Source organism: Mandrillus leucophaeus, unplaced genomic scaffold (assembly GCF_000951045.1).
Source record: "Mandrillus leucophaeus isolate KB7577 unplaced genomic scaffold, Mleu.le_1.0 Scaffold413, whole genome shotgun sequence".
Taxonomy (NCBI): domain Eukaryota; kingdom Metazoa; phylum Chordata; class Mammalia; order Primates; family Cercopithecidae; genus Mandrillus; species Mandrillus leucophaeus.
The window spans coordinates 865,457-876,762 of record NW_012104399.1 but is presented as its reverse complement, the minus strand read 5'-3'; the positions used below and the strand labels follow the sequence as shown (position 1 = coordinate 876,762).

Below are 11,306 nucleotides of genomic sequence, written 5' to 3'. Positions count from 1 at the left end.
CAGCCGGCTACTTTTTGTATTTTTAGTAGAGACGGAGTTTCACCACGTTGGCCAGGCTGGTCTCGAACTCCTAGAATCACATTATCTGAAAATAGTAGTACCCTCTTATCTTTTACCTTTTTTTTTTTTGAGAAAGGTCTTGCTCTGTCACCTAGCAACCAGGCTGGAGTGCAGTGGCATGATCTTGGCTCACTGCAGCCTTGACCTACTCGCCTCAATCGATCCTCCCACCTTGGCCTCCTGAGTAGTTGGGACCACAGGCACATGCCACTATGCCCAGCTAATATTTGTATTTTTTGTAGAGGTGAGGTCTTGCCATGTTGTCCAGGCTGGTCTTGAACTCCTGGGCTCAAGCGATCTACCTGCCTTGGCCTCCCAAAGTGCTGGGATTACAGGCGTGAGCCACGATACCCGGCCAGTAGTGCCCTTTTTATTAAACTTTTAAAAATTAGTATGTGAGGACAGGCCTGGTGGCTCATGCCTGTAATTCCAACACTCAAAGTGAGAGAAACACTTAGGGCAGGGAATTTGAGACTAGCCCAGGCAACACAGCAAGACCTCATCTCTACAAAAACACTGGGTAGGAGTATCACTTAAGCCCAGGAGATAGAAGCTGCAGTGAGCCATGATCACACCACAGCTGTCCAGCCTGTGCAACAGAACAAGAATTTGTCTCAAAAACAAACAAACAAAAATCAAACAAAAAAAATAGTATTTGACTCAAAGAAGGTCTCTTATTGCCAATGCCCTGATTTCCTGACAGGTTTATACAGATACTCCTATGAAATAAAGAGAGAAAAAAGGCACAGCATTTAATTCAGCTCAGTTGAGTTGATGCGTTGAAGTTACCTAGGGATGTAAAGGTTACAACCAATGGTGCTGACACTTGATTCCTCATTTTCTTAATTTGGGACTACTGACTGCCTGAACATTTGCTTTTTCTGTTTTATTTCATTGTCTCATTGTCTGTTGGGTGGTTGGTTGGTTTTGCCACTTATTTGTTCTCCATCAATAAGTTATGTTTGATTTACCAAAAAGGAAATAAAGTCTCTTCAGACCTAAGCATCTCCCATCATCTCTGAATTGCAAATATCTAAATACTGCCTTACACAGTCCAGGCTCTCAATAAACATGAGTCAGACTGAGCATAGGGACTCAACGCTTTCCTGGCTCCCAGCCTCTCACTATTTATGTTTCCTAATTCCCTAAAATACCTGTGGGGAAGAAAATATCAACAGTCTATCTTCAAGTCTGGATTCGCTTTTTTGATGCTCTTTTCTACTAAGAATTTAGGTTTTATGACAAACTACTGCTATTGTTTAATAATGTGAAACTGTTTATTTTACAAATCTACTTGCTGAAAGGGACAAGTCATAGTGCTGTTCTTTCATCACTGATGCTGATTTCTTCCTTGGGTTTTTTTGGAGGGGGTTGAGGGGAGTAGAATCTTTTGTGTTTGCCTGGTTTTGTTTTATCTCTCTCTCATTCTAAAGTATATAGAATACAGAGACTTATCCTGGAACATGAACCATAAAACTAAAGGACAGAATTCTGAGGAAGACTTTCTTTTCACTGTATAGCTATAAATATTCTTTAAGTAAATATAATACAAATTAACACTTTAAATATTTTAGAAGAATGTTTAAACTTTATAAGCTTTCATAAATTACATCAGATAAAGAATAGTCTTCACAAAATCTTCCTAGAAACTTTATTTAAAAATATTTCCTATGAGAAACTGCCCACAGGAAGCAAACATAACTGACTTTTTTTTTTTTTTTTAGAGCTTTCTGCCTGATTTTTAGGAAAATGTTTAAAGCTGCTAGCATTTACTTTGCTTAGATATTTTTGGAATTCAGTTTCCTCAGTTAAGTTTCAAAAGCACTCCAACCAAGAAATGATTTCCTGCTTAGTGAAGCTTGGCCAATATCTCCAAGGCCAAATCACTGAGAGTGGAGTTCTCTCACTCGAGGAATCAAAAGAATTCAAAGTGAATGAGAGCAGAGAACAATCTGCTAATCTCAAAATTAGACCTTGTCCTAATTTCCTAATTTCCTAATTAATCTAAAATTTGCTAATCTCAAAATTAGGCCTTGTGCTAATGTCCCTTCCTTTTCACAACTGGGCCTCCCTCTTACGGTCATCCTGGCCCAAGGTTTTATACCAGTGATGTTGTTCAACAGAGGAGACATTTTGGTATTGGAATAAAAATTTGAGGGATAACAACATATTTTGTCAATTTTTTAGCTGATGTTTTATATGAGTGGGCTGATTAAAAAAAAAAAAAAACTCTTTAATGTTTTTCCCTCTCAAATTTTAAGCACGTCCCCCACTTAAAAAATACTATTACATAATCAAAGCACCCTAGAAGAAGCAATACTAACACCCAGTGGAGACACTGATGACTGAAGTACCTGCTATGGAACATTAACTTCTCTTCTGAGATCTTTCATGGAAGAACTTTACCATGCAGACAAAGTCACAGTTTGGAGACAATAGGACAGGACTCTATGTATGAGCCCAGTCGATGTCTTCTCAGATTCTGCCCTAATATCAGGAGAATATCATGCCTCTAAATTGGACAGTGGCCTCTTCCTTACTCCGGTCTGTCTCCTCTGTAGCTCGGACCACAGGAAGGTGTCACCACGACTGGCTCATTTTTGTATTTTTAGTAGAGATGGGGTTTCACCATGTTGGCCAGGCTGGTCTTGAACTCCTGACCTCAAGTGATCTGCTCACCCCAACCTCTCAAAGTGCGGGGATTACAAAGCAAATACCCTTCTGAACTTTCTAGACTGAAGTGGACACAGCCAGCCCTCTATAATAACCATAAACAACGGCTTGCATTTATTGCTCACTTGTGACATTTCACCATTTCCCAAAGCAAAAGAAATGGCACCAGAGGGGTCTAGTTTAATCAGACACATAATGTCTCCCAGACTAGGGGTCCTGGGCAAGGCTAAAATATAATGAGCATACTGTGTTTTACAAGGAGAACATAAGCCCAGAGCCAGAGAGGGCCTTTGAGGAACATTTACACGGTAAGAGTAGTAAGCAGGATCAATCCAGAACTTTCTCATTGAGCCTGATAATTTGTCTAAATCTTAATTGTGAGGCCATAACAAGTTTCATGCTTCAGAATTTAAATGATTCTCAGGTTGAACTGGTCAATAGTACTAAGATTTTTCAGAAATAACTAAATCTAACTCTAAATTGTATTATATTATTATTGTATTGTATTTCATTCTTTTAACAGATTGGTTCAGAATCACCTGCAGGGCTTATATAATAAAACACAGAATGTTGGGTCTCACCTCCAGAATTTCCGATTCATTAGGGCCTGAGAATTTACATTTCTAACAGGTTTTCCAGTAATGCTGACACTGTTGGTCCAGACATCACACATTGAAATCCACTACTCTAAGAAATGGCTAAATTTTGGAGAAGCACTACCTAAACATGTACCTGGTTCCACCAATGGGAATCTTTTATATGGAAGCTAAAACGCTGTCCATCTGGTCAAGTTGTCCCCAAAGAACTCTACATTCTCTTAAAAAGGAATTCTAAATCATGCAATAAGCCTTTTAAAAGCATTTTACAAAAAACACATTTCCCCAGATTCCTCAGCAAACCTTATCACAATTTGTAAATTCATGCATTCCAGGTGATAACACTTTAGGAACAAGTCCCTTTAATGATTAAAGCTGCCTTAAATGTCATTATTCCAGAGGTTCCAAATTCAGACATTCTCAGGTGCCAAGAATCTGAAGTGGGGCAGCTGGTAAACAAGAAAAGCATTCCCTATCCAAAGCGCACTGAGCTCCAACCTGCTGCTCATGAGGGAATCTAGGTGCAGAATGGTCAGATACTGCAATATTTCAAAAAAGTCAAAAGGGAAGCTTTCATAAACTGCAGATATTGACTATGAATTAAAGTTTTTTAAACAGTGTTTATGCTCAAGAAAACATGTCTGTGGACAGAATGCAAGCCACAGGTGACCAATTTGCTAAATCTGGGTGCCAGCATACTGCCGCTGAAGAAGATTCTATGGGTTCCATCAGCATGAATTGAGCAGCTGTTGTGTGTCAAACACATGGCTGAGCAATGCAGTGACAAGGGGAGAAGAAACCCACTCTCTAACCTCAAAGGCTAATGAATATTTAATGCAAAATATTGGCCAAGGCTTATTACAGAGGAGAATAACTGTATAGGGATGCATTTACAGCACACAAGGACCAATAAAATGATACTAATTACAGGTACAGTAAGTGTTTCATTTAACAAGGCAAAAAAAATAGTAGATAAAAGGTGGAATTTAGTATTGACTATCTATCAATTAATATAATCAAACCTACAGAAATTTCTCTTACCTGAGAGTCAAAGTTTTGCCCCTGTTATGTAAATCATAAGTGTATATCATAAATACTAAATGTACTTATAAACCAAAGTACAATGACTGCTATGATAGAACAATACAAATTAAGATAAGGGTATTGACCCCAGACATTTTCCATCTTGGAAAGAAAAGCTATGTGAAAGGTTATATTCTAGTGGGATAACACCTTGCAAAACACAAGCCACAGCAACTTGGAGAGAGAAAAAAAATAATGACAAGCTGCACAAATAACAAATAGCTCAGGCTACGCTCGGATTATGGCAACAAACACAAATCATGCACTTGTTCAGCTTCAGTCAGGAAAGCACAAACTACTTAACCATTCAATAACAAAAGGTGATACAATTAGGCTCAAAGCCAAAGGCAAAAAGGAAAAAAAAGAGTTAATGGTCAATTTAAAGAAACACAGAAAAGTAAAATCTTCAAGTTATTTGGTTAGAACGCTGTGTTTAATTAAGCTGTATGAATCAGTCTGACTGAGCTAAGGAAGACATTAGTGCAGCCTGGATAAGATGCTGTTTAATAAAAATACAGCCCATGCACCTCCTAAACATGCAAGTTCTGTCAATGATCATGGTCACATTAAGGAGATCACAGCACAGAGACCGCAATGACCAAGGCATCATTCTCTTACAGGTGGCTAGGCTAGACCAGTAATGGCCGCAGCAATCAGCATCTCCATAGCAATCAGTGGTCATCTCACTGCAAAAGCGATAAAATGAGCAGGTCTTCCTGTGAGCAGCCATGACCTTTACAAGTTTTACCTCCAACTTTCTCAGGAAAGGAATACTCTGGAAAATGTTCTTTGGCTGTACAAAACAAAATACGGTTTATGTTTTTATTTAGTGCCAAGATGAAATAGATTGAATCATTCCTTTAAAAAGAAAAAGGTGTCTCTGTGTGGCCCATTTTGTTACAAACCCAACACATTTCATTAATGAAATAGCACATTTGATTAAAGCAGAAGTCAAAATGTCAGAGAAAAGTTCCTCATAAAGATGATTTGATCGTGTTAATAATCAATAATTGAAGGCCTGTGGGATTCTCTATAAACGGGGTTCTTCCTGCCTGAGGATTCCTAACAGGCATAAGTGTTTCTTGCCTTGCAAACTCTGTTTATGCTCGCTCCCATGGGAGATGACATTGCTCTGGAGCCCCTAGAACCTCTTTAAACTACATGAACTATCTCCAGAATGTAGCTTGCTTTTCTTCCCTACAAACCCAAGAGCCAGAAACAGAAGAGAACCACATGAAGAAATCTCAACATGTTTTTGTAGTTATAATAGGGTGGTCTAGTCATTATATCAAGAGAGTTCTTGTGTATATAACCACCTGATATGGTGGCAGGTGCCTGGTTTCCAGGATAGGATTATGGCACTGATTCATTCAGCAACAAGGACATTCCCTAAGCCCCACCATCTGCCAGGTACTTCCAATGCTTCAATATAATCGTTGGTTTCATCATGACCACCCCCTTTCCCTTTTACCCTGAAAGGGCTATGAGGGATGTTTTGTAAATTTAAAATTACATTTCTGTGACTATTCCCTTAATCCTTTTTTAAAACAGTCCTCAAGATTACTGTAATTATCCTGTTGATTCACAACAGCAGGTATTAAAAAAAAAGAAAAAGCACTGCCCTAGAAAATGTCCCCTTTTCTCAGAGATTTTTTTTTTCTCCAAGCTGAGGTTTTATTTTTCTCAGAGGAAAATGAAATCAATAATTAAAACTGTATTGATGGCCAAGCACAGTGGCTCATGCCTGTAATCCCACCACTTTGGGAGGCTGAGGCAGGAGAATAGCTTAAGCCCAGAAGTTCAAGACCAGCCTTATCAACGTAGTGTGTCCCTGCCTCTACAAAAACTGGGAAGAAAAAAAAAAAAAGTTAGCTGGGTGGGGTACAGCAGTGCACACCTATAGTTCCAGTTAGTCAGTTGACTGAAGTGGGAGAATCATCTAAGCCCAGGAGTTTGAGGCTGCAGTGAGCTATGACCGCACTACTGCACTCCAACCCAGGTGACACAGTAAGACCCCATCTCAAAAAAAAAAAAAAAAAAAGAATAGATTGAGGAAGGTATTCAGTTTTTTCAAAATATCACAACTTTGTCTTTTGTTAGTAAAGTCTTCTTTTTCAGAAGACGTTAGCCTAGTGTTCTTAGCATTGTCTGTGTCAAGGATCCCTCTGAAAACCTGAAGAAAAGCCATGAATCCTCCCAGAAGAAAAATGTAAATGCATACAAAATTGTACATATAATTTCAAGGGTTTATGGATCCCTTGAATTACCAGAATAATAATTCCGGCTCTAGCCTATCAATCATTGATGATATTTAACATTAAATAGCATACACAGTTTAACAAGTTGTTCTCACTTCAATGCATCTTCCCTCTTTTGATTGCTTCCCCTATCCTAGGGGAAATACCAAAAAGTAACCTATTACTGCCTAAATCCTAGTACTGACAATTTTTTAAAGCAGTTTAAATAAGCAGCAGGTTTTTCGTTGGTGATGATGCCTTTTATGTTTGGATTTTTAATCTAAGCACACATTTGATGGAATAATTTTCCATTCTAATTGACATAATTAAAATAAGGCCATTGGGAATAGAATGCGTATGGACACATACACACAAAAATAGCGATAAATCACCACCTCAAATCATCAACTGGAAAAAACCACCTTCTCATTTCAAAAATGAGAAATTTGGGATTGGAATAAAATGTACAGCAAAATATTACCTATCTATATAAAGCATAGAATAAGGAAGAAAAATCATACAAGCTTTCTTGGAAGGAATAAAAATTTCCAAACTAAAAAATGAAATGTGCCTAAAAGAATTGGGAAATCACACAAGAAAAGAATTCTAAGAAGTTGTTACTGGTTAACACAGTGTGAAATTACTCAGAGAAGTAAAGGAGTTTGAGGATCCAGCAAATGCCATCAGATTCGGCATTTAAGATGCTATTAGAGCAGTTTCAGTAGAGTAGGGAAGGCAAAAGTGAGATAACAAAGGGCTAAGAAATCAGCGCACAGGAAGGATGGAGGCAGGCTCTTCTTCTGCAACCTCTGGAAGCAAAAGGAGAAAGGGGGATCTGCAAATAAAGGGGACCATGACAAAGTCAAAAGACGTCTCTGTGTGTCTGTTGTCCCTGCACTGGGCACTGAGAACACAAAGATATATTATATCCCCCACCTCCCACCCTCTAGGAGGTCATAGTCTAGCGAGAATGACAGGTGAAAACAGGTCATCACAATTCATCAAGGATAGAGAGTTGCACAGAGAATTATGGGAAAACAAGGGAGGCACCCTCAATCCAGTCCAAAAGGAGAGGAAGATGCTTCCTAAAAGGTGGTGGCTGGACAAGGTATTAAAGAATGAAGAACTATCAAGCCAGAGGGTAAGGGCATCCCAGTCAGACTGGTCTTCATGAGCAAATGCATGGAACAGCTGGTATGGTAGAGTAAAGTGCAAGGCTGGGAGTGGCAAGGGTACTGCTGCTTCCCAGTAAATTAGTGCATGAAATCATCCACTGGGAAGACACCAAGGGTGAGAGCTGACAAGGCAGAAAGACAAGAAAGCAAAGTACCCAAGACCTTACTGAAGTAAGTGACCATGGGCTGCCGGCAAGAGACATCAGCAGGGTGCCAGTGGACTGAGAGAACAGGGAGACTGAAAGTCTAGCAATCCCAGTAGTGTGAGAGGGATAGAATGTGCAAGGTGAGTAACAAAGGCATTTTCCAAAGGGGAGAATCTGGAGTCTGGGTTCCTGAAGTGAAGCAGACAGAATGGCCCTAACCTTTACAGGAATGAAAGAGGCAGAGAAGCCTCAAAGTTAGCGTGGGACAACAAGGTGAGGTAGCTGGGGCAATGCGAAGAGTGAACAAAGGGTGACTGTAAACCAGAGGCTATGGTTGCTACCGAAGGTGGAAAGAAGGACAGGAAAAATGCAGTCGAGAGCCATGAAATCTAGCACTGACTTTACCTGCTGCATTGGGCAAGTCACACACCTTTCCCAGGCCTCCCTTTCTGAGTCTTGCCTAAATGGTCATTTAGATTCCTAAAATTATATTGGACAGCTTTCCCATATAGAAACAACAGCTTTAAGGCTGAGAAGCGGGTGTTCATCAATTTTGTAGAAGAATTGTCTTTATTATATTCCCTATCAGAATTCACAAATGTTACATTGGTAACTTTATTATGTATAGGACTTTAAAATGTACAAAGCTTTTACATATTGATACACTTTGGATATTTGTCCTCTCCAAATCTCATGTGATCCCCAGTGTTAAGAGGTGGGGCTTTGGGTCATGGGAGCAGATCCCTCCCTCATGAACAGCTCAGTGCCATTCTGAGGGGACTGAGTGAGTTTTCACTCTTAGTTCCCCCAAGATTTGGTTGTTAAAAAGAGTGTGGCACCTCCCTCCCCTCTCCCTTGCTCCCTCTCTCGCCATATGACATGACTGTTCCCCTTCACCTTCTGCCTTGAGTGAAAGCTTCCTGAAGGATTCATCAGAAGCAGATGTTGGTGCCATACTTCATGTACAAAGCCTGTGGAACCGTGAGCCAAATAAAACTCTTTTCTTTATATATAAATTACCTAGCCTCTGGTATTCCTTTGTAGCAAGGCAAAACAGACTAAGACACATATATTTTCTAATACAATACTAACCACCACCCCGTGACAGTTCTATAATTCCTGTTTTATGGATGAAGAAACTAAGATTCCACAAAACTGAAGCAATTCCAACTTTGGATTGGTACAGTAAATCTTTTTCTCCTAATTAGAGATTCTATTTAGTATGCTTTATTGAGATAACTCACGACTTATCAACACTTGAGTTTTTAAAACGCAATCATTCAGCAAGTAATACAGTGCCCATTAATTGTCCTAAAGCTACATATGTCATTCCAGACATCCAACATATTACCTTACCACTAAAATGAACCACGTGGAGTTTTAATAAAGTTTAAACTTTATTAAACTTCCATAATGTTGAAACAAAGCATTATAAATGAAAGCAAATAGAAACAAGTTTACATACATACACTTACCATACTGTTCAGTGTAGAAAATGGTAGAAAAAAATAGTCTCAACTCAACCCATCTAATCTTGTGCAACTGCTATGAGTAGAACACTGAGTCACACCAGTGATTTTACTTTCCTGATAATGACTCCTTTCTCTTTGGCTACCCTAGATAGTACTCAGTTCCCAGATTAATCATAACACCCAATTCATTCCAACTACATACTAATGACTAATCAAGACAGCAAAGAAATTCCTTGGTCTTCAAAAGAAAAAAAATAGACTTCCATTATTTATTAATTTCCTTTTCTTGTTTATTCAGCGATTAAAAGTTCATTTTATTTAATAAGGATATTATTTACTTCCTTGGTGATTGCAAAAACCTCTATTTTACTTTGTAAAATACGGGTTTCTTTTCTGAAAAACAGATCTGGCTTAATTAAAGGAATTTACATGTATCTTTTCAAGTCAGACTACTTTATAAGTTAATTCCTATAAAAGTTGAGTAAAACAGATTTTATTGGGTTGGTTCAAAAGTAATTGTAGTTTTTAACATTAAAAGTAATTGTAAAAACCACAAATGCTTTTGCACCAACCTAATATGTTATATGATTATTGATTCTTTTTGGTATAATTCCATGTCCACCTCTCACTTTGAAATCAATGGCAAAACTTCAAATTCATAAGGATACAACATATTCTACAGGAAATTCTCCATCAGACTGCTTTTTATACCTAAGTTCATTAAAAACCAATCAAATCAAAAGACAATCACAGAACAGTTAACATGTCCAAGGCATTGTACTATGTAACACTAGTAACATTTTACCCAGCAGAAAGAGTAAAATACCTGAGCACTATAATTTATTATTTACCCTTAAGAGTCTGCTGTATAGCATTTTGTCTTTCAAACTGAAATCGTTACGATCTTCATTTAGAAATTGGAAGAAAAAGAGATACATATTGCTTTCTGTGTGATAAAATAAGTTTACTAAAACTAGGTATATAGATGAGTTTCCTCATATGCTTGAAGAAGAAAAAAAAAGCCACATGTCAAAATCCACATAAAAGTACAGAAAATGAAACCAGATACCCACGTGAAATCAAAAATATAGATGAATACTAAATGTATGACCAGAATGCTATCATCTCAGGTAAAATTCCATTCTCTGTCGCTGCTGGTTCATCAATCTCACTTGGCTGTTAACTACACAGAACATTTAAGAAACATGCAAAAAATTTCAATCTTGACCAAACAGAAAATGTTATGCACACAGCTCCAGCCATGATGAGCCCTTTTCATCACTTGGAAACAGGGTCTACAGGCATATCTGAAAGTTTCAGAAAAATTATCCTAGGAGGGAATTTGATAGACTCATTAACAACAGCCTAAAAGGATTTGTGCTTTCTTTCTTAGATCACTATTCCAGTGACTTCATTCAGCTCATATTGCAACTCATTCTGAAAACTGAAAGAGGTTAGCATGTCCTTTGTGGTATAATCAGGAGGATCACTTTCAAATTCTAGGTGAACTACTCACATAAATTTCCAGAGATCAAGATCATCTGACTAAATATTGCATGCACACCAACCCCACTGAGCAGACCCTATGGTTCAAATATTTTAATTCCAAATTACAAATATCACTACAATACTCACTTTTAGTTTCTTGTTTAGTTTGCAGCAATATCTGTACACCATTGCCAAGTTCAGCGGTCCAAAATCTGCATAGAAACTAAGATAAAAGAAAAACAAAAAAGTTAGTATTTAGTAAAAGTATAACTTTCAGTAACATCAATGTTCATCTTTAATTTCATTAAATTTACAATCAAATTTCAATTATCTTATAACCAATCTGATCCATGGTATAATCCAAATAACTAATGGT

At 38.0% G+C, this 11,306-nt stretch overlaps 1 protein-coding gene across 4 annotated transcripts in view; it reads right to left on the bottom strand.

The window, feature by feature from the left end:
* Positions 1–11,306, bottom strand: part of CDC14A (cell division cycle 14A) — a 180,290-nt gene that overhangs the window by 133,671 nt on the left and 35,313 nt on the right. For all 4 annotated transcript variants that reach the window (XM_011992532.1, XM_011992531.1, XM_011992530.1 and 1 more), the window contains exon 3: positions 11,078–11,153. In XM_011992532.1, coding sequence (XP_011847922.1) covers positions 11,078–11,119 — 42 coding nt within the window. In that variant the 5' untranslated portion in view covers positions 11,120–11,153. The remainder of the gene's footprint in view (positions 1–11,077; positions 11,154–11,306) is intronic.